Source organism: Paramacrobiotus metropolitanus, unplaced genomic scaffold, assembly GCF_019649055.1.
Source record: "Paramacrobiotus metropolitanus isolate TYO unplaced genomic scaffold, Prichtersi_v1.0 Parri_scaffold0000010, whole genome shotgun sequence".
Taxonomy (NCBI): Eukaryota; Metazoa; Tardigrada; class Eutardigrada; order Parachela; family Macrobiotidae; genus Paramacrobiotus; species Paramacrobiotus metropolitanus.
Genome location: NW_026570230.1, coordinates 1,911,435 through 1,934,638, shown reverse-complemented (window position 1 = coordinate 1,934,638; position 23,204 = coordinate 1,911,435). Strand labels below are relative to the sequence as shown.

At 43.0% G+C, this 23,204-nt stretch overlaps 4 protein-coding genes across 6 annotated transcripts; all 4 read right to left on the bottom strand.

Annotated features, from left to right (window-relative positions):
- Positions 1-9,807: 9,807 nt before the first annotated feature.
- LOC129583434 (uncharacterized) lies at positions 9,808-10,441 on the bottom strand. The gene is made up of 3 exons (XM_055475231.1): positions 10,309-10,441; positions 10,018-10,176; positions 9,808-9,931 (listed from the first exon to the last, which is right to left on the bottom strand). The coding sequence occupies exons 1-3, from the start codon at positions 10,393-10,395 to the stop codon at positions 9,833-9,835; spliced, it is 345 nt and encodes a 114-aa protein (XP_055331206.1). The 5' UTR covers positions 10,396-10,441; the 3' UTR covers positions 9,808-9,832.
- Positions 10,442-11,930: 1,489 nt separating this feature from the next.
- LOC129583396 (uncharacterized) lies at positions 11,931-14,963 on the bottom strand. Of its 2 annotated transcripts, XM_055475183.1 has the most exons (11): positions 14,594-14,963; positions 14,380-14,502; positions 14,137-14,296; positions 13,877-14,061; positions 13,177-13,312; positions 12,910-13,006; positions 12,751-12,838; positions 12,529-12,683; positions 12,398-12,462; positions 12,230-12,332; positions 11,931-12,136 (listed from the first exon to the last, which is right to left on the bottom strand). In XM_055475183.1, the coding sequence occupies exons 4-10, from the start codon at positions 14,026-14,028 to the stop codon at positions 12,234-12,236; spliced, it is 792 nt and encodes a 263-aa protein (XP_055331158.1). In that variant the 5' UTR covers positions 14,029-14,061; positions 14,137-14,296; positions 14,380-14,502; positions 14,594-14,963; the 3' UTR covers positions 11,931-12,136; positions 12,230-12,233. The 2 variants fall into 2 exon arrangements, with proteins under 2 accessions (XP_055331158.1, XP_055331157.1); XM_055475182.1 differs by having other exon boundaries at positions 11,931-12,332.
- Positions 14,964-16,054: 1,091 nt separating this feature from the next.
- Positions 16,055-18,839, bottom strand: LOC129583394 (BTB/POZ domain-containing protein 1-like). Of its 2 annotated transcripts, none has more exons than XM_055475178.1 (10): positions 18,585-18,839; positions 18,357-18,479; positions 18,114-18,273; positions 17,850-18,034; positions 17,262-17,397; positions 17,035-17,131; positions 16,875-16,965; positions 16,650-16,804; positions 16,505-16,588; positions 16,055-16,446 (listed from the first exon to the last, which is right to left on the bottom strand). In XM_055475178.1, exons 1-10 carry the CDS (start codon positions 18,743-18,745, stop codon positions 16,406-16,408), a joined length of 1,233 nt encoding a protein of 410 aa, XP_055331153.1. In that variant the 5' UTR covers positions 18,746-18,839; the 3' UTR covers positions 16,055-16,405. The 2 variants fall into 2 exon arrangements, with proteins under 2 accessions (XP_055331153.1, XP_055331152.1); XM_055475177.1 differs by having other exon boundaries at positions 16,505-16,569.
- Positions 18,840-20,311: 1,472 nt separating this feature from the next.
- LOC129583398 (melatonin receptor type 1B-like) lies at positions 20,312-21,037 on the bottom strand (the record flags this gene model as incomplete). Its single annotated transcript, XM_055475185.1, has 1 exon — positions 20,312-21,037. A coding segment is annotated over exon 1 (645 nt), but the record flags the coding sequence as incomplete, so codon positions are not given.
- Positions 21,038-23,204: the final 2,167 nt, after the last annotated feature.

The following is a 23,204-nucleotide window of genomic DNA, read 5'->3' as shown; positions in this document are numbered from 1 at the left end:
AACGCGCATCTAAACCGTGTATGTACTTTGTACTTACATAATAATTATTATACATATTTTCAGCAGAAAAACGTCAGGATTGCGTAGGCTGCATATGAAACATGATCGCTTGACGTACATTGTTTTCCAAAAGGTAAAGTAACGTGCAGCGGCTACAAATTATAGTTGACCCTCACCAGAGGGGCGATGCCCATATGTTTCAGAAAATAGCATCCGTATAAAATTAACTCTGCTTGACTAATTCTGTTATGCTCGGCATCATCTTGCTGTTCGGGATCACTGTACGCCACTCTATCTGTATGGTAAAGCCAAACACGCTGTTTCGCTACAGCCACACGGCACTGCAAGTGGAACAGAGCGTTTGACTTTCACCAAATTTTGATATGGGTGCCTTATTATATTTGGGATATTCACAGATAATGTTGCATTCCTGATATTCTGAGTTCCATCAAATTTCACACTTTTCAAAGGCTTTCCAGGTATTTTGCGCTTCAGTGAACTGTGGAAGTCCGGACCAGAAGAACGCGAAAGATCAACTGCCGCAATGTATGCCGGAAGCGGGGGTTCATTAGGAAGCAAATCAGCTAAAACAAGAAAGATACAGGTAGTACACCTAAAACCAATACGAGCGCTGCAGTGACATTTACTAGAACAAATTACCGTCCTTGTTTATCATACCACAATTAGCTGCTACAAGTCTGCTGACAAAAAAGACTGCTATACTTTATGCCTGCGTACACGCGTCTCGGCGCTTATACAGATACGCCCTTCCCGGAATTTTCTCACAAACGCAGTTTATCGAGTATTACAGTACTTGCTTGCTTACAGGATTGGCGGCATATCCGATGCTTTAAAGCAATCCTGTACAGTATCATTCCATAGTGGCCTTTTGGAACACAAGCACACGTGCCTAAAGGTATCATTATAAACGTCAAGCCCCAATCAAACCAGCCCAAAAGGGAAGTTGCAAACGCTCCCATCCATATGAAAGCCATCACAAAACCTTGGATAGCTTTACAAGAAAATCTACGATAGCAATGCGGGAAAATCAGCGCCACCATGCGGTTAAGAGTGATATAAAGGTCAAACCAGTGGGAAGCGAAACGCGCTCCCATCTGTATCCACTGGTACACTTTGCAGTGCTTCGGGTTCATTTGCCAGTGGAATAAGAGTTTGCGATAAACACTGGTGCCAACAATGGGAAAACTGAAACCACATTGGATCGTATAAGTTATAAGGCAATGTGCGATTAGTAAGCCACAACCGGTGCGGAGTTTCGGGTTGGACAGGATCACATAAACGATTAGGAGATTGCCAACCGCTCCTTGAAAGCACAAAAACAGGTAGACGGCAGCCTATGGTTTTACTAGTCCGGCTTGGATGGAAATATTTAATGTGGTATTATGTAATACAGCGCTGATCGCTGTATAATTCCCCGACATAGTTATACTGAAAAATTGACCTTTCTCTGTATGGTGCGTATTTAGCGGTTTCTGCTCTTCGTGTTGTTTCTCCAGGCGAAATTCGGTCAGGAAGCGGATCTGCGTAGACTTCATCACTGATATACCCAGCCTGCATAAAATCGAGGAAACACGTCACATAATTATATTTTCCGTTTTCGTTCGAGGAATCTGTGAGCATGTTTGTGATCTGTCTGTGCCGACGCGGCAGCTTAGCATTGTAGGCCCACACGAAAGTGATGCGGTCAGAATGCGAACGTGCGCATTCTGGATTCGTTTATTCTGCACAATTTCTGAAACTAACGACTTTTAAAAAATCTCTGCTATTATATTTTTCTCCTTCAATTAAAAGCCCAGTTGGCTAGAAAGTCAATGGTCGAAGTCGATCGGATTTTGCGCCAGCTCCGTTGGAAAATTGGACGTTCTGCAAAGTGCTGTTAAAATGTGCGCAAGCGATGAAACGTCCGTATCTGAGCGCATACCTGGTATGCGATTTAGAGACGACCAACTAACTACATAATAGCAACACTCGAATTTGCGCAAAGTTTAATTGGAAATATACAGAAACACGACCAAATCAGCATAATTTTTCCGCATCACTTTCATGCGGGGTAGGTATTTCTAATTAAAAGATTACATCGCTCGGGCGACGGCTGATTAACCAGACAACCTTGCCGCAGCCCTTTAATTTATGGGTCCATAGCATCTGCCAGTCGGCACGCCCCGAAATGAGCGGAAATCTAACGCAAGCCGCTATGTATTTTCGTCGAAATATGTCAACCGTCTTATGACAGTTTCTTGCAGGTTGCGTTCCGTAACATGTTATTAGCGAAGTAAGATGCGCAAAACATTTCTAAAACTGAATCAAGAGAGCAATTATGGAAAAGCCGCTAAAGAACCTGCGTTTGGGCAGTGCGGTCAATAAGTGGACAGCTAAAATTAGTTTTGATACTTGTATTTGCAAAGGGAAATACCTTAGCTATGTTGTTTTCTCTTTATTACAGTTTTAGATCATAATTATATATACGCGACCGTGCAACGAAGCTTTGATTATTGGTTATTGGTTTACTGTCAAAGTGCGCAGTGAGGTGCGACAATTAAACCTTCGTCAATGAAAGCGAGCGGTTTTTCTTTTTCGATTCTATTTGGTTGCATGTTTTCTAAATACAATACACTGCCTTTCAGTAATATTAGTAAGTCAGTGCAGTCCGTATCGGTTTTAATTTGCCTGTCACATTTGGAAGTGTGTGGAAAATGATTAAATATAAAGTAAGACGGTAAAGGTAAAGATCTGTACCAGTATGGTGCATTACATTACTGTTATGGCCTAACAGTAAACTCATTAAAATTAACATGTCGTCGTCGTCGTTGCATGTTTATTGCACTATATAGCACCATGGTACAATAAGAAGTATTGTCACTGTTATTAAATTCATAAGACTGAACAATCTTTAATTGCATCGTCTGTATCGGTTTTTTCTGTATCGGTTTATTCGGTAAGGTAACTCTCGTACACCAGTACTTTAAAAAAATTACAACCATTTCAAAGTACTGCTTTACATTACATTTAAAGTACTGCAGTACTTTCCAGGTGTCTCAGTGCTCAATCGCATGTTTCGGCCTGTTCGGGGATGTTCGGCAAGGTCACATTGGTGCATCACTACTTTGGAAGTATTACAGTACTTTCAAAGTACTGTCCTACTTTCAAAGTACTGCAGTACTTTCCAGGTGCCTCAGTGCTTAATCGGCCTGTTCGGCAAGGTCACATTCGTGCATCAGTACTTTGGAAGTATTACAGTATTTTCAAAGCACTGTCCTACTTTCAAAGTACTGCAGTACTTTCCAGGTGTCTCAGTGCTCAATCGCCTGTTTCGGCCTGTTCGGGGATGTTCGGGAAAGTCACTTTGGTGCATCAGCACTTTGGAAGTATTATAGTACTTTCAAAGCACTGTCCTACTTTCAAAGTACTGCAGTACTTTCCAGGTGTCTCAGTGCTCAATCGCCTGTTTCGGCCTGTTCGGGGATGTTCGGGAAGGTCACTTTGGTGCACCAGTACTTTGGAAGTATTACAGTACTTTCAAAGCACTGTCCTACTTTCAAAGTACTGCAGTACTGATGCACCAAAGTGACCTTCCCGAACATCCCCGAACAGGCCGAAACAGGCAACTAAGCACTGAGACACCTTGAAAGTACTGCGGTGTTTTGGAAGTATTACAGTGCTTTCAAAGTACTAAGCACTGAGACACCTTGAAAGTACTGCGGTGTTTTGGAAGTATTACAGTGCTTTCAAAGTACTACTTTCCAGGTGTCTCAGTGCTCAATCGACTGTTTCGGCCTGTTCGGGAAGGTCACTTTGGTGCATCAGTACTTTGGAAGTATTACAGTACTTTCAAAGCACTGTCCTACTTTTAAAGTACTGCAGTACTTTCCAGGTATCTCAGTGCTCAATCGCCTGTTTCGGCCTGTTCGGGGATTTCCGGGAAGGTCACTTTGGTGCATCAGTACTTTGGAAGTATTACAGTACTTTCAAAGCACTGTCCTACTTTCAAAGTACTGCAGTACTTTCCAGGTGTCTCAGTGCTCAATCGACTGTTTCGGCCTGTTCGGGAAGGTCACTTTGGTGCATCAGTACTTTGGAAGTATTACAGTACTTTCAAAGCACTGTCCTACTTTCAAAGTACTGCAGTACTTTCCAGGTGTCTCAGTGATCGATCGCCTGTTTCGGCCTGTTCGGGGATGTTCGGGAAGGTCACTTTGGTGCATCAGTACTTTGGAAGTATTACAGTACTTTCAAAGCACTGTCCTACTTTCAAAGTACTGCAGTACTTTCCAGGTGTCTCAGTGCTCAATCGCCTGTTTCGGCCTGTTCGGGGATGTTCGGGAAGGTCACTTTGGTGCATCAGTACTTTGGAAGTATTACAGTACTTTCAAAGCACTGTCCTACTTTCAAAGTACTGCAGTACTTTCCAGGTGCCTCAGTGCTCAATCGCCTGTTTCGGCCTATTCTGGGGATGTTCGGGAAGGTCACTTTGTTGCATCAGTACTTTGGAAGTATTACAGTATTTTCAAAGCACTGTCCTACTTTCAAAGTACTGCAGTACTTTCCAGGTGTCTCAGTGCTCAATCGCCTGTTTCGGCCTGTTCGGGGATGTTCGGGAAGGTCACTTTGGTGCATCAGTACTTTGGAAGTATTACAGTACTTTCAAAGCACTGTCCTACTTTCAAAGTACTGCAGTACTTTCCAGGTGTCTCAGTGCTCAATCGCCTGTTTCGGCCTGTTCGGGGATGTTCGGAAGGTCACTTTGGTGCATCAGTACTTTGGAAGTATTACAGTACTTTCAAAGCACTGTCCTACTTTCAAAGTACTGCAGTACTTTCCAGGTGTCTCAGTGCTCAATCGCCTGTTTCGGCCTGTTCGGGGATGTTCGGGAAGGTCACTTTGGTGCATCAGTACTTTGGAAGTATTACAGTACTTTCAAAGCACTGTCCCACTTTCAAAGTACTGCAGTACTTTCCGGGTGTCTCAGTGCTCAATCGCCTGTTTCGGCCTATTCGGGGATGTTCGGGAAGGTCACTTTGGTGCATCAGTACTTTGGAAGTATTACAGTACTTTCAAAGCACTGTCCTACTTTCAAAGTACTGCAGTACTTTCCAGGTGTCTCAGTGCTCAATCGCCTGTTTCGGCCTGTTCTGGGGATGTTCGGGAAGGTCACTTTGGTGCATCAGTACTTTGGAAGTATTACAGTACTTTCAAAGCACTGTCCTACTTTCAAAGTACTGCAGTACTTTCCAGGTGTCTCAGTGCTCAATCGCCTGTTTCGGCCTGTTCGGGGATGTTCGGGAAGGTCACTTTGGTGCATCAGTACTTTGGAAGTATTACAGTACTTTGAAAGCACTGTCCTACTTTCAAAGTACTGCAGTACTTTCCAGGTGCCTCAGTGCTCAATCGCCTGTTTCGGCCTATTCTGGGGGATGTTCGGGAAGGTCACTTTGGTGCATCAGTACTTTGGAAGTATTACAGTACTTTCAAAGCACTGTCCTACTTTCAAAGTACTGCAGTACTTTCCAGGTGTCTCAGTGCTCAATCGCCTGTTTCGGCCTGTTCGGGGATGTTCGGGAAGGTCACTTTGGTGCATCAGTACTTTGGAAGTATTACAGTACTTTCAAAGCACTGTCCTACTTTCAAAGTACTGCAGTACTTTCCAGGTGCCTCAGTGCTCAATCGCCTGTTTCGGCCTATTCGGGGATGTTCGGGAAGGTCACTTTGGTGCATCAGTACTTTGGAAGTATTACAGTACTTTCAAAGCACTGTCCTACTTTCAAAGTACTGCAGTACTTTCCAGGTGTCTCAGTGCTCAATCGCCTGTTTCGGCCTGTTCGGGGATGTTCGGGAAGGTCACTTTGGTGCATCAGTACTTTGGAAGTATTACAGTACTTTCAAAGCACTGTCCTACTTTCAAAGTACTGCAGTACTTTCCAGGTGTCTCAGTGCTCAATCGCCTGTTTCGGCCTGTTCGGGGATGTTCGGGAAGGTCACTTTGGTGCATCAGTACTTTGGAAGTATTACAGTACTTTCAAAGCACTGTCCTACTTTCAAAGTACTGCAGTACTTTCCAGGTGTCTCAGTGCTCAATCGCCTGTTTCGGCCTGTTCGGGGATGTTCGGGAAGGTCACTTTGGTGCATCAGTACTTTGGAAGTATTACAGTACTTTCAAAGCACTGTCCTACTTTCAAAGTACTGCAGTACTTTCCAGGTGTCTCAGTGCTCAATCGCCTGTTTCGGCCTGTTCGGGGATGTTCGGGAAGGTCACTTTGGTGCATCAGTACTTTGGAAGTATTACAGTACTTTCAAAGCACTGTCCTACTTTCAAAGTACTGCAGTACTTTCCAGGTGCCTCAGTGCTCAATCGCCTGTTTCGGCCTATTCGGGGATGTTCGGGAAGGTCACTTTGGTGCATCAGTACTTTGGAAGTATTACAGTACTTTCAAAGCACTGTCCTACTTTCAAAGTACTGCAGTACTTTCCAGGTGCCTCAGTGCTCAATCGCCTGTTTCGGCCTATTCGGGGATGTTCGGGAAGGACACTTTGGTGCATCAGTACTTTGGAAGTATTACAGTATTTTCAAAGCACTGTCCTACTTTCAAAGTACTGCAGTACTTTCCAGGTGTCTCAGTGCTCAATCGCCTGTTTCGGCCTGTTCGGGGATGTTCGGGAAGGTCACTTTGGTGCATCAGTACTTTGGAAGTATTACAGTACTTTCAAAGCACTGTCCTACTTTCAAAGTACTGCAGTACTTTCCAGGTGTCTCAGTGATCAATCGCCTGTTTCGGCCTGTTCGGGGATGTTCGGGAAGGTCACTTTGGTGCATCAGTACTTTGGAAGTATTACAGTACTTTCAAAGCACTGTCCTACTTTCAAAGTACTGCAGTACTTTCCAGGTGTCTCAGTGCTCAATCGCCTGTTTCGGCCTGTTCGGGGATGTTCGGGAAGGTCACTTTGGTGCATCAGTACTTTGGAAGTATTACAGTACTTTCAAAGCACTGTCCTACTTTCAAAGTACTGCAGTACTTTCCAGGTGCCTCAGTGCTCAATCGCCTGTTTCGGCCTATTCGGGGATGTTCGGGAAGGTCACTTTGTTGCATCAGTACTTTGGAAGTATTACAGTATTTTCAAAGCACTGTCCTACTTTCAAAGTACTGCAGTACTTTCCAGGTGTCTCAGTGCTCAATCGCCTGTTTCGGCCTGTTCGGGGATGTTCGGGAAGGTCACTTTGGTGCATCAGTACTTTGGAAGTATTACAGTACTTTCAAAGCACTGTCCTACTTTCAAAGTACTGCAGTACTTTCCAGGTGCCTCAGTGCTCAATCGCCTGTTTCGGCCTATTCGGGGATGTTCGGGAAGGTCACTTTGGTGCATCAGTACTTTGGAAGTATTACAGTACTTTCAAAGCACTGTCCTACTTTCAAAGTACTGCAGTACTTTCCAGGTGTCTCAGTGCTCAATCGCCTGTTTCGGCCTGTTCGGGGATGTTCGGGAAGGTCACTTTGGTGCATCAGTACTTTGGAAGTATTACAGTACTTTCAAAGCACTGTCCTACTTTCAAAGTACTGCAGTACTTTCCAGGTGTCTCAGTGCTCAATCGCCTGTTTCGGCCTGTTCGGGGATGTTCGGGAAGGTCACTTTGGTGCATCAGTACTTTGGAAGTATTACAGTACTTTCAAAGCACTGTCCTACTTTCAAAGTACTGCAGTACTTTCCAGGTGCCTCAGTGCTCAATCGCCTGTTTCGGCCTATTCGGGGATGTTCGGGAAGGTCACTTTGGTGCATCAGTACTTTGGAAGTATTACAGTGCTTTGAAAGTTGGACGTAGGGGTAATACTTTCACCGTACTGATGCACCAAAGTGACCTTCCCGAACATCCCCGAACAGGCCGAAACAGATGACTGAGCGCTGAGACACCTGGAATGTACTGTAGTACTTTGAAAGTAGAACAGTACTTTGATAGTGGTATAATACTGCCATAGTAATGATGCACCAAAGTGATTGAGACACCTGAAAGTACTGCAGTGCCGAATAAAGCAAAGTGCTGCTACGCTTTGAAAATACTATAATACTTTGCAGCTAAGTACTAGCTTTTAATGTTTACCATAAACAATCGGATTCGAGTTAGTACTGAATAAATGTGCGATTCATTAGTAGAGTTAATCTTTGATAAAAAAACACACAATGAAACCAAATAGAAATACTGTAATTAAGGTAGACTTTTCTCGAGCTGATTGTACCTCGCTTACACATTTTTCAGGTATAGAACTACTTTCTACCTTAATTTTTTTGGAAAGAATATGTTTTAGTTGTAGTGTGGTGGTACTGGAAGATTATAATGTACTGCAGTACTTTGTAGCAGGGCAGTACTTGTGCAAATGCCCCATATACTGTTCGCCTGTTTCGGGATGTTCGGCGGTGTTCGGGAAGATCACCTTGAAAATGTATTGGTAGTACTGTATTATATTATTTTGAAATAAATACTGCAATATCTGTAGTGCGTAAGTACTTACTGTAAAGTGCTTTCGCCATCGTTCACACCACAAATCGGTCGATTTACGAGGTAATTCCGACGGCTTTCAAGTTGACTTACAAGGCGCTGCTGCAAATTATACAGTATGCACCTTGGCCCAGTATTAATTTGTGTATAATACGCAGTGCAAGTATGGCATTAGCAGTTATTTAGCACCACATTTGTTTTACAGTAGTACTGCTACCCGTAGTACTCATCGTTGTCTTACAACCCTTTTACTAACTCACGGTTTGTTGGTGTTGTTGCTGTTGTTGCATAAACATACAGCAACTCATACTCATCCTTTTACTAACACACAGTTTGTTAACTCATCGCGACGAAAATTGACTAAGCACAAACTGTCTCCAAGCGACTGTTAAAGAAGCATGCGATATCAAAGAAACCATTATTGTCAGTAAAAGTACTGACTAAGTTTTTGTAATAGTTAGTATGGGCTTTATGGTTGCATGAGTACTGTACTGCCCAATAATGCGCATTCTGGTTCAAATCAGTACTGTAGTTAACTATCAATCTATTAATAACAGTTTAATAAATACACTAACTATCTAAGAAAAGCAGCATGTGAATCAGTATGACTGCAGTGCAAACAGTCTGTGTAATCACAAATAAAAAAAATTCGCTGAAAAACAGGAAATATACTGTACAGAAATTTCTGTACTATGATACTGACCGAAGTTAATGGCGCCACTGTACTCTAAAATACTTAGTATGCTGCTGCCCCAAACCCCACGTGTACGACTGCGGTTGAGTGTAAAACAATGGAAGTTATTGAACTAAGGCTTTAAATTTTAAATTGGTTTATGGGTCAGAGTTTTAGTAATGCAAAGTTATACCCTTAATATGCCCCAGTGCTCGAACACGACGTGAATTTTCTCGATGTCGATAAACAACCTGAAAAAATTTAATGAAGCGTAAATACTTGTAAATGCAATTATGCAAGTACCAGTGGTGCACAAAAATATGAACCATAATGTTCATAAACATGCACCATAATATAAGGGGCATATATGGGCAGAGTAGCAAGCGGCGAAGGGGTGACGATAGATACTATACTCTGTACAATAACTGACAATTGTGAGGTAAGTAGTGGTCAGGTTCATGGTGCACAAAACATACGGTGCATGCACCAGTGGTGCATAAATATGCACCGTTGGTACGGATCTTTACTGGTGCCAGTAAGACAAACTAGTAATATTAATTGCATACGTATGGTATCTGGTACAGCCATGAAAACGTGCCATGAAATTAAAATAATATGAACCAGATCATCACCGGAATTCACGAAACTGGTACTGATCACGCAGTCGCATTTGTGTTTGGAGCCGGGCTTGATGAGCTTAAATCCAGTTGCAACTGGAAAAGCAGCAGTTGATAGGTGATGTACGTTCCAATAATCTAACCCAACAACAGAACCATACAGTCAACTATAAGTAACTACAACAAGCAGCTGACTTTGCATGCAAAATGACTTCTTTGCTTACGCTCATTGCAAAAACCTTATCAACAAGAAAAAAACCACCGGCGCTAAGTCCAATTCCAGCTCCCGATAATCTGTTAAGAAAAAGCTGCAAGTGCTGCATTTCTCCTGGTTTCAGTTTTGCACAGCTTAATTTGTAGAGAATTTTTGCAGGAGTGTGAGCCTGTAAAAAAATGATAACCGCTTAGTACAGCTGCGTAAAGTAGTATCACTAACCACTGGATAAAGTCAACAGTAAAAGTAAACGAAATATGAAAAGGCTTCTGCGTGCAGCGGCGAAAGTGACAGCGCTTACCGCAGTGTTGACCTTTACTCCAGCTGCAATAATGATGGCTAGTTGTAAAACATGTAACAAGCACCAGAAGCATTGAATAGCGGCCATTGGAATGGATAATAAACCTTTCGAACAGTTCTCAGCCACGATGAAGACAACCGTAAATACCGCGATAACATTTAAAAAAACAATCAAAAACACCATATTACTAAAAATGTCATCGACAAAATCGAGTAATGTGCACAGTTTTTCGTGCTGTTCCCGGTACCAGTCGACACTATATGAAATTAATTCTCCTTTAACGACATTGTTCCGAAGATGTTCGGTCAGCTCATTGAATTCTGAAGCAAGCGCACAACTAAGAAGATACAGCAAAGCCAACGGTATCAGATACGCTAACGTGGAGAAGAAATGACCGACTAAGGTCACCACCGTCGCCACTGTGCGGTAGTTATCGAATCCAGCGTAAATGAAATTTCGTTCTCCATCGAATGTCCCGTTATCAATAGCGAGAATCACCCAAGTCATTAGCAGGTTGATTAATAACAGAATTACTGTAGAAAAGACCGTGAAATTTCGTTGCCGCTGCAGTAATTGAGAATGCCGTAAATTGGTATGGCAGAATCTGAGAGCTTCCCATTCGATAAACAACTGCGCGAGTAATTTTTCTCGGCAGGCGCGAACGGTAAACCAACTAAGCACGAATACGATGCCGTACCAAATTACCACGGAAAATACGTTAACGCAGCCGGATAAGTTTTTGTTACTGATGGGATCATCGGCACGCATCATAACTTGTGCACTGTACACACTTTTGCCCAAATAGCACAGTATAGCGACGATTGCACAGCAGTTCCATAATTCGAAAAATGATTCGCGTAGATTATGCTTTCGGGCTTTGAATGCTGTTACCGCATCGCCAGAGAATCCTTTGTCGACTGGATTGACCTTTGGCAAGAAAAACAATCCACTGACGCGCAGTAAAGTTAGCAGCGGACTGCACAGCTTATATAGCCGAGTGTGCGCGACATCCATTGCAAAGGAAGTTTCACTACTATACTTCTACTGCTGTTACCTTTTTTTCAAAGCAGGGGTGAATTAACAGCAAGACCAATTGTACCGTACGTTAGTTACAAACCTACTGTTAACTTTGTTAACGTGAACGAAGCATCTCATACTGCACTCAATCATCGCGATCCGTTTCACGACAAGTGACATGCTGTACTGTACGTAGTGGCATTTGAACAATTGGTGTATTTGTATTGGGATGTAGGAAACTTATACTCGCGACGCAGGAAATTACACCGCGGTTCAAAGGCGCGGGCAAAGAAAGGAAATACTTCTGTGGCGCAAACTATCGGCTGTCAGCCCATCTCAGGTGTCTGGGAAACCTTATTTAACGGTTTAATATGTTTACTTTTCAGCGACTGCGCTCCGAACATGTCTGTCGAAAGTGGGTAAACAGTGATTAAGTACAATTAAGGATGTAGCTGGTTCCGAAAAGCAATTTCAGCACAGTGTGAATCCCTGCTTTAAAATGTATTGCTAAACTCCAAAAAGTGCTGCTTTCCTTGTAGAAAATACATCGATTTAATAACTACCCATAGAAAATGTCTGCGTCAGATCGCACACTCGTAGCCAAATGAAAAAGCAAACGGCCTACAGTTGTACCAACGGTACTGTGCCGATAATCTATAAAAAAATAAAACTCTTTCACTATAAAACCGGAAAACATTCCATCTGCTAGGAGACCAAAACTCCCATCTATTTAGCTGACAAGCTCCGGGATCACCGAGAATGTGGCAATAAAAACTCACAAAATTCCACAAGGTGCGGAAACGATTATAATCTGTCAGCAAACGATATAAACTATAAATTTAAACCAAAGACAATTTTTTATCACTCAATATGTGACAGTTCGTCAACAGGTTTACACGCGCACTTTATCACTCGATTCCAGTAGGAGGTTCAGCAGCCACATGGATCTGCAGCTTCAATGAAAAATCCGTGGGATTGACGTAGCCTTTCGACGGATCCAGTAACTCCTGAGAAGACAAACTTACGTGAACAACATGTATGACGTAACCCAGACTTTTAACATGAAACTCGCCTCCATAGAGATATATTCCGGGAATCCCCAGCCATGGTGTTCCTTGGTGTACAAATGGGAAATCTCTAAAACGTTGAAGAGTACAAGCTACGTTTTACGAATATTACAATCATGGGTACAAGCAAGCATACTCTTCTTAATTGCTGCAGTTCCCGTTTTCCATGGCAGCAGGCATAGCTCTGCCTCAGCCCGGCACGTCCAAGGAGTCGACTTCGGATAGTCAGCGCAACGCAGGTAAAAGCCGAGAAAAGCAGATTCACGGTCATTTTTCTTGACAAGCATCTTCCTGCAAAACCATGTATCCCAACGGCGTTCATCGATTTTTCAAGTTCTAGCTACGAGAACTTCCTCACCAGCGCAGCTTTCCGATGGTTATGGGATCGCTGTAAATAGTCCCTGGCAGTACCCTTGCATCCGGAGCCGTATAGTAAATGACACGTACTACAAATGCCAAGACAAATACTACAAGAAAGCCTACCCTACACTTTTATCGACAACGTGAACACCCTAACTTTTTCGGGGCTCTGCAAGGAACAGAATTTGCGGCTTGACCGCGTCGTGCTTGTAGCGGAAGATGTCCCATAGCTCCGATTCAAGTAACAAACCAGTCTGACAAAACCATCCCACGCCACGTTAGATTATACTAATGATGATAATATTACGTTACTTTTAATACTGAAGTAAACTTATTGTATCACTGCGAGAAGTAGGCGGCTATTCTGCTTTCAAGCCAGGCAAGCGTTTTATTGATCACCAAAAATACTTTGCAACACGGTTACCTTAGCAGGGCCAGCCATGAGCTGCTCATTAATTAAGAGCGGGAATCGGACGAGATACAGAGCCGGTCCCAGCATTTTACGCCGATTAGAAGCAGACGACTCCGGAGAACGCTTATTGCACGCGTTCACAGCCCACCTGTCAACAACAAGACCTTTCCATATTACCAGTCAGGGCACAAATTAGTAAAAAATTCCTACGGACTTCCGGATCAATAAATTAGTGTCTTGTCTTCGAAGCACCTTAAAACGAGTGATTGCAAAATATCAGTGTGCACTGTGCACACATCATTTCTCTTAGGCCTTGTCCCGAATTCGAAGCGAATCTCGTTGCGATACAGCAACTCCACCTCGCGAGGTGGCTTCGCGTACCGTATCTGTAGGCGTGGCCACTGCAAACAGCCACCTCGTGTGGTTGAGCAACCGTACCATAACGAGATTCGCTTTGGATTCGGGACGAGGCCTTACTGCTTATTCGCTCACCAGTCAGTTTCAAGTAGAAAATTAAGCGTACAAGTAGTAGCAAAAGCGGGAAATAAATCATTGTAGCAACTTTTACAGTGCGCTTTATTTCTCCTTTTTCTGCTTATTTCGTTCCTTATTTGTACAGAAATTGTATAGGCTTTATTTCTCTGCAGTAGTGGCGCATGGTAGTAATGCACTGATGGTACAACTCCTGCCACTACCAAGAGGCCGTCCTTACTTTTCAACCGAACAATAGATGGTCTGCTCATCGGCGGCCAACGTCTCTCGCTGTAGAATCATTAGTAAGGTCTCCTGTTTGATGGCAGAGAAATAATCTGACAGCCAGACATGCTCCATGGATTCATCAATCAGACGCAAACACTCCTCCATGACGCTGGGCGATGCGCATTCACAACCAATAGCCTACACAGGAGAATAAATAACTAACGAGAAAAAAAGCTGAGTGTACGACAAATTGAAGCAGCCAAGGACACCAACCTTCTCCAAAATTTACAGGCAGCTGTCCATGTCGAGATCATTCACGATAAAGCGGGTGCACACACCAACCAGCGAGGATAAGTCATATTTGTCAGCGCAGCTCAACGTGTGGAACACGTTATCGCTGTTGAGATTCTCCACGGTGTCCGTGTAGATAAAGCTACAACCAGTAAACCGATTCACTGTATGCAATCCTGAACATGTAGCAGTATGCCTGGAAATGTTGCCAAAGAGCACACAGACCTCAGCATATTAGCGAAAGCGTCAGGGTGGATATCCGGGATATCAATGGGAGCAGAGCAGTCCTCTGGTATGCTTCCGCAGAACATGGTGTGGAACACAAAACTACGGGCTCCCATGATGAGTCTGCACAAACAATAACGAATGCATCCATCAGACCACATTACAAAGAACTTCCTTTCACCAGCTGCGAACACTCAAACTAGAAGCAAAGCACCTGTGAGCTCGAAATATCCGCACTGCGCCATACTGACGTCCGACAGCGAACTGCACATCACTCGATTCGCCACAGGCTAACATCTGTTTCAGACACTCAGCAATCTTCCAGACATCACCACGATTATCTTGTTTGGACGATTCTGCTGAACTTTTAGACATGCTTCAGTCTTTAGAAGTTGAATAAGTCAGAAATTTTTACGAGCGCAGGTTCACGACCGTCTTGGGCAGAAGAGTTCGGACAAATTGCACAAGCAATAAAAACTACCCATGTTTTTCTACAAAACTGATTCAATCTGAAACTACGTACTGCATGGTATACGAGGCAAAGGCAAAGTGGCAAAAGTGTGCTGCTGTATGATACGAGTACTGTACAGTACTGTACTTTAAATATCTATAAGTACTCGTATAGAAAAGACCGTGAAATTTCATTGCCTTGCTGAAAATTAGAATGCCGTATACTGGTATGGCAAAATTAGAGATCTTTTGAGAGCAAAATTTTCCCATTCAACAAACAACTGCACGAGTAGGCCCGAACAGCGCGAACGGTAAACCAACTGAACACGAAGATAGATACAGTACGATATCGTACCAATGTACCAAATTACCACGCAAAATACGATAACGCAGCCGGATAAGTTTTGTTTCTGATCGGATCCTCGGTACGCATCTCTACTTGCGCTTTGTACACACTTTTGCCCACACAGCACATTATAATGACGACTGCACAGCAGTTCCATACTGTAATTCGAAAAATGGTTCGCGTAGGTTATGCTTTCGGGCTTTGAATGCCGTTACCACATCACCCGGGAAGCCAGCTTTGTCGACTGGATTGACCTTTTGCACGTAGAACAATCCACCGATGCGCGGTAAGGTCAACAGTGGACTGCAACAGCTTATGTCGAATACAGCCGACATCCATAAGGACGTTGCAAACTATCCTGTTGCTAGCTTTTTTTAATGCAGTTAATTTAACAGCGAAATCACTTTCAAACTTACTACAGTACTACATAGTTAACGTTCTTAACGTTAAAGAAATTAAAATTTGATCTCATTCTAGTACTGCACTCAACTGTCGCGATCCGCATTATATGTTATACATACTTCCAATAGTGGCATTTTGACAACTAAAATTGTGACCACAAAAGTTGGAGTGGAATATTATCATCAGTGCCATGATAACAATTAACAGGGTTTGTGAAATACATGGTATATTTTGTTTGTATTGTGGATGTAGGACTGTTACTCTTGCATACGTAGGAATGCAGGAAATTACACTGTTGTTAAAGGGTGAACTGAAATACTTCTGTTGCGCAAATATCGACAGTCAGCGTATCTCACCAGTCAGTTGCGTGGAAATTTAGTATTATTAACTTTCAAAGTATGTCCTCCCCGACCCTGTCTGTCAAAAGTGGATAATCACCTACGTACGTCATTGGTTCCGAAACGCAATTTGAGCACATTGTAAAATTCTTGTTTTAATGTTTTAATATGCAATTTCAAACTTCAAAAAAGGGCTCCTTTCGATTTGTTAACAGAAACAAGTCTGCGTCGGATCGGATAAATAAACTACAGCATTATTCAATGTAAACGGTCAAACTTCAAAAAAGGGATCTGGCAAAAGTCTGCGTTAGATCGCATACATAAACTGTATTCAATGTACGTACGAGTAAACTACAAACTTATCGTTAAAACCAAAGACAATTTTTTATCCATTAAATGCGCCACATTTCCTCGACACCAACGCACACTGTATCACTAAATTCCAGAGGGAGGTTCAACAGCCACTCGGATTTGCAGTCTCACGGAGAAATCAATAGGGCTGACGTAGCCTTTCGTGGGGTCCAGTAATTCCTGAAAATATCAGCATAGGTGAGCAATGTGTAACTCAAAACACACGAAAAACCCTCACCTTCATAGAGATATATTTCGGGAATCCCAAAATATGGTCCTGATTGCTGTACTGATGGCAAATCTCTAGAAAGGTTCAGAGTACCTTTCCGAAGGTTACAATCATGGGTTGTCTCAGGTTTCAATAACCATGTATTTAAGCATACCTCTCTTGACAGGTGCAGTTCCCGCTTTCCATGGCAGCAGACGTAGCTCTGCCCTAACCCGGCACGTCCACGGAGTCGATTTCGGGTAATAATCACAACGCAGATAGAAGCCGAGAAAGGTTGAGTCATCGTCATTTTTCTTAATCCTTATCTTCCTGCAAAACGATGCATATCAATGATGTCAAGCGTTGCTGGGTTTCTGCTTCATGATGTCTGCTTTCTCACCATTGCAGCTTTCGGATGGTTACAGGATTACTGTACATAGTGTTCTCCGGCAGCAACCTCACATCCGGAATCGTATAGTAAATGGCATGTACTAGAAAGGCCAAAGCGATGACTGCAACACAGACTGCATTTTTCGTCGCAGCCGTGAACGCGCGCTAACTTTGTCGGGGCTCCCCAATGAATGGAATCGGTGGCTTTACGGTGTCATGCTTGTAGCGGAAGATGTCCCATAGCTCCGACTGCAGTAACAAACCAGTCTGAAAAAAATCCCACATTTCGTACACATAGTATTGGTACTTCTGCAAGCACTGGCTAAATTGTAGCTTCAAACTAGGCAAGCGATGGTCATCAGTCACCAAAAACATTGTAAATTACGTGTACTCGTACCTTAGCTGGGCCAGCCATCAGCTGCTCATTGGTTAAAAGTGGGAAGCGGACGAGATACAGTGCCGGGCCCAGCATTGCACGCCGATTAACGGCAGACGCATCCCGAGAATTCTGAATGCACGCGTTCACAGCCCACCTGTCAACCAGAAAACTTTCAATATTACCAGCCAAGGCAAACAACTTAGCAGAAAATTTACGGACTTTCGGTTCAAGAATTCAGTGTCTTGTCTACGTAGCATCCTAAAAAGAGACGGATGCGTACGTAAAACTTCTCATATACACTACAGTACAGTGTCAGCTCACAGTTTCAGAATGCATACAGCAAAATTATTACTTCACATTTTCATTTCTATTACCCTTTATACGCTACTGTAGCATTTCTAGCAGAGATTAAGTGTAGCAGAAAAAGCGAGAAATAAATCATTATAGTAATTCCATAGAGCACCGTTTTCTCGCTTTTCCTACCACGCTTTACGCTTCATTCCTAGTGGAATGCGGTTAATTTCTCTGTGGTAGTAGCCCATAGTACAACTGTAATAACTCTGACCAATTTGCCAAGTCGAGAATACGGTGCTTTGCTTTCCTTACTTTTCAACAGACGAATAGATGATCTGCTCTTCGGCGGCTAACGTCTCTCGTTGGAGAATCATCAGTAACGTCTCCTGTCTGATGGCAGAGAAATAATCGGATTGCCAGACATGCTCCCTGGATTCATCAATCAGACGCAAACACTCTTCCGTGACACTGGGCGATTCGCATGTATGACGGTTAGCCTACACAAGAAAATAATTTATCTTGAAAAAAAACATTGGAGTATTTATACGACAAACGGGAGCAGCTTAGGAAACTAACCTTCTCCAAAATTTCTAGACAGCTGTCCATGTTGAGGCCGTTCACGATAAAGCGGGTGCACAGACCAACCAGCGATGACAAATCATATTTGTCAGCGCAACTCAGTGTGTGGAACACGTTATCGCTGTTGAGATTCTCCACGGTGTCCGTGTAGATGAAGCTACAACCAGTAAACCGATTCACTGTGCGCAATCCTGAACATGTAGCAGTATGCCTGGAAATGCTGCCAAAGAGCAAACCGACCTCAGCATATTAGCGAAGGCGTCAGGATGGATATCGGGAATATCAAGGGGAACTGAGCAGTCCTCTGGTATGCTTCCGTAGAACATGGTGTGGAACACAAAACTACGGGCTCCCATGATGAGTCTGCACAAACAACAACGACCGCATCAATCAGAACAGATTACATAAAACTCCCTTCCACCAAACTGCGAACAGTCGAAGACAGAGCAGATCAGTAGAGCTAAGCACCTGTGAGCAGAAAACATCTGCACTGCGCCATATTGACGTCCCGCTGCGAACTGTACATCGCTCGATTCGCCACAGGCTAGCATGTGTCTCAGACACTCCGCGATCTTCCCGATGTCACCGCGGTTATCCTGCTTGGAGGATTCTGCTGAACTTTTAGACATGCTTCAGACATTAATAAGTGATACTGCCGGGATTTTACGAGCGCAGACTCACAATCCTCTTGGACAAAGTTCGAACGAAAAAGGCAAAAAAGCATTGAAATTTTATCCGTTGGTAGATTAGAAGGAAAAAAAACTGGACCGTACCCGGACGGTACAGTACGGTACGGGCCGTACGGCGTACCGCACCGTATGTGGCAAGCTGCTGTACAATTGTACGACAATATTACGCAATACGGGTACAACCGGGCACGCAGAATTCATACTCATTTCCCGGCTTCTTTATTAAAATATTAATAAAATTACTTTATGGGCCGCAAAATTCGTGAATTAACTGGAGAGGCGCATTCAACTGGTTTTATCAAGCAACATTTCAATTTGGCTGTCATTAAGGGAAATGCTTTTGAAGTCTCAAGTACTTTACCTTTTAAGTTTTAACCCGCGGATGGATATAGGTTTTGGTTGCTTTTTAATGTTTAAGTTTTAACTGTCAAGTACTTACAAGTTAGTGTGCCTGTTTTGCGTTTTTTATGATTTGATGGCTGTTGCTTATTAAAGGCTGTCCTAACATCACAGTAATTATTTTAACAATGTCAAAACCTAAGCGGCGCGCAGAAAGATTTTTGCATACAGGGTACGGGTACATATATGTATATATATCTATATTTATGATACTTATATTTATAAAATTGCAGCTGACTGGTAAATGGTAATCTAATATTATGTTCGGCATTTTCACAGTATTGATGGAGAAACATGCGTCTGGCAACTGGAAATATTTGTTCCAAAATCTAATGGGAGGCGAAGGACTTCCTCAAACTGCAGTACTTTAATTACAGGATGTAGTCTCAGTTTACAGATGGTACAGCACTGCTGGTATTTTGATTTCCATAAATTCCACACGCAGGTAGGGGCATTTAGGAGCGCTAGAGATATTTCCTTCAGTGGACTGTGGAAGTTCGAATCAGAAGCATGGCCAGTGTCGCTTGCCGCAGTGCAAGGCGGTAGCGAGGATTCATCAGGAAACAAATTATCTGGGAAAAAAACAGGATCAATCATTACGCCACTTCAACCGACTACGAGCGCTGGAGCGCCTGCTGTCAAAAATGGGGAAAACATTACGAGCAAGTTACTTGTTAAGTGCTAAATGGATCAAAAACTAACCACAGTCTACGAGTACAACAAATTCGTCGGCGAAAAAGACTGGAGTTTTCCTTGCACATTCATTTATATGCAAGCGTATTTCTCGCGCTTTCTCGTATAACGTCTCGCGAAATGTTCCGAAGAACTTGACCTTAAACTTTATCTTATAGCTTTGCTTTTGCTTACAGGATTGACAGTATATCCAAGCAGCTGAGCGGCACCCATCCACATTACCATTAGCGGATAACGAACATCGTCTTCGTCAACGTGAACGATGGCAGCCAGCACCGGTAAAATAACTGAACACCCGCCAGCAAATACAAATGAGACACACATCATATTGGTGGTAACCATCCGCTTCTGGCGTATACTTTGCTGATTTTCGTGGATTCCTCTTTCAGGTTCGGTTTGGTGTCGCCTCGTAAGAATCTTAAGATAAATCGAGATGTATAACCCAGCCGTGATCACACTTGGCAGATAGAAAACAATCGTGTATAGTATCATTCCAAAGTGTCCTTTTGGTATACAAGCACATGTTCCTAATGGGATCATTACAAATGTCAAAGCCCAATCAAACCAGCCCAAAAGGGAAGTTCCAAAAGCTCCTATCCATATGAATGCCACAACAAAACCCTGGACAGTTTTACGGGAAAATCTACGATAATGATGCGGAAAGATCAGCGCCACTATCCGGTTGATAGCGATATAAAGGTCAAACCAGTGGGAAGCGAACCGCGCTCCCATCTGTATCCACTGGAACAGTTTGCAGTGTTTAGGGTCCATTTGCCAGTCGTATACAAGTTTGCGGTAAACACTAGTGCCAACAATGGGAAAACTGAAACCACATAGTATTGTATAAGTCAGGAGGCAGTGTGCGATTAGCAAGCCGCATCCGGTGCGGAGTTTTCGGTTGGCCAGGGTCAGACATACGATAAGTAGATTGCCAACGGCTCCTTTGAAGCACAGAAACAGATATACGGCGCCCCATGGTTTCACCAATTTGGCTGGAATGGAAATATTCACTGTGGTATTATGAAATGCGGCGCTATTTGTGGTGCAGTTCCAGGACATCGCGAACCTAAAAAACTGAATTTTCGTTATACGCGTTTAGTCGTTTATGCTGTCCTTGCTGTTCCAGGCGGAATTTGTACGGAAAGCGTATGTTCAAAAGATTTATCATCTGATTTATTTTCGACTATCCAAGCCCGTAAACAGACATTCTCACATGTCCTTATCCGTTGATGAGCATCAAAATTAATAAAGCTAGACTTGCCAAGTGCGTACTGTAGAACCTGCACAATCGAGGAAATACTTCATATTTTCGGCCTTCCTCTTGGGAATGTGCGTGTATATGGATTCTGTCTCGGCCGGCGCGGCAGCTTGGCTTTGTACTCGCACATGCTCATGTTTAATTAAAGGACTTTATTACAGTAACTGCGGCTGATTTCATAAATTTTTCTAAGCGCTTTGAGCCTTTGACTTCTGAATCCGTAAAACATACCAGTCGACACGCCCAGAAACAGGAACGTCACACAAGGAACATGCCATGCAGTCAAATAATTTCCGGCAATTTCTTGCAGGCTGCATTCCACAACGTGACTTTTAGCAAACTGAGATGCCAGATTTATTATTTAAATCACGTCAGGTTAGCGCACATGCACAAGCCGCTATGGACCTGCGTATCATGCGCTATGAGGTCAGTAGGAAGGCAAGCACAATAATTTTTCAAATTGAAAAATGACCTTGTCTCTGTTGCTTTCTCTCGATTGTTACCACAGACTTACGGGACCGCACAGCATCTTAATCACTTACTTACTAGTGTCATCACTCACCAGTAATGTATAACTTCGTCCATGGTGACTTCGATGATACTGCATTACCTTGCAGCCTGCAGGATGTATCGATAACTCGTAATAAAGCGCTCCTTCCGCAATGGAACGGAGCGGCTGTTGCGTTTGACCTTATCTTGTTTACAAAAGTGATCGTCACGGTTTCTATCTGTAATTACAGTATCTGAAGACTGAGTTTAATACTAAAAAACTCAGGACGTCAGACGCAGCAGCAAAAGATTATTTAGATAGTAGGAGTAAAAGCAAAACAGGAGCCCTACCAGAAGGTTAAATGAGGAGTAACTCGTTTTTGGGAATACATATCTAAAGCAGAGCAGACCAGTAATAATAATTATAACATGCGTATCGGTTGACGCCATGATAACAAACTATAGTTAGCATAATACGAACCAAGCCAAGAATTTTCGAAACTGCTATTATGCAGACGTATTAAATTTTGTGTTTGCGAAAGATCCGATTGCTGTTGAAAACGTACCAGTTATTAAGTGATGTACCTTCCGGTAATCTATTGCACAATAGAACCGCAAATAACTGGGCAGTAGCTGCAGTTTACATAAGTAATCTCTTGTTGGCTTACTCTCACCAGGTCAGTATCAAGGCCTTATCAATAAAGAAAATCCACCGGCACTTTGTGTCCAGTTTTACCCTACAGTGTAGACACATTGCTGACAAGCAGAGGGACCCTGTTGTGTTGGACTTCAGGCCCGTGCTTACACTTGAATGCAGCTTACTGGTTAAAACATTCTTTGTTTTATTCTAATTTTACAAATCCCACTGATACTCAAGATACGATCTGGAAAGCAGTCACATTTAATATGGAGCAGCGACGCATTAAGCTGCCATACCACGGGAAATACGGTGTATTAACGCAAGCCATTGCAGTTACTCTAGGAGTACGAGAGGAATGAATGAACAGATGGAATGTTCATTCATTCCTCTCGCACTCCTAGAGTAACGTCAATGCGCAGCCAGATCAAGTTTTATTACCGATACATAGGATCATCGGCAAGCACAACTTTAACCCAAATGATACAGTACAGTGTTGATAACATAGCAGTTCCATAACAGGAAAAATAATTCACGTAGTTTAATTATGTTTTTGGGGCCTGTTTAATAACAGAGAAAATAATATATGTCAACGAAACCAGATAAGACTTTGTTGGTGACGGGTTCATCGGCACGCAGTATTACTTGCAAATGCACACTCTGCAAACTGTTTGCCCCAACAAAACGGTAAAGTGACGATTGGTCAGCAGTTCCCTAGTTCAGGAAACGATTCGTTTAGATTAGTCTTCGGGCCACTGCCGTTGCCGCATCACCCGAAAAGTCTTTGGAATTGACAAGTAGAGCAATGTCAATCCACCGATGCGCAATAAGGTCATGATCAACAGCAATAAGGTCAACAGCAGACTGCACAGTTTATCAAGACGAGTACACGGTACATTCATTCCAAACTCCAAAGCACGTTT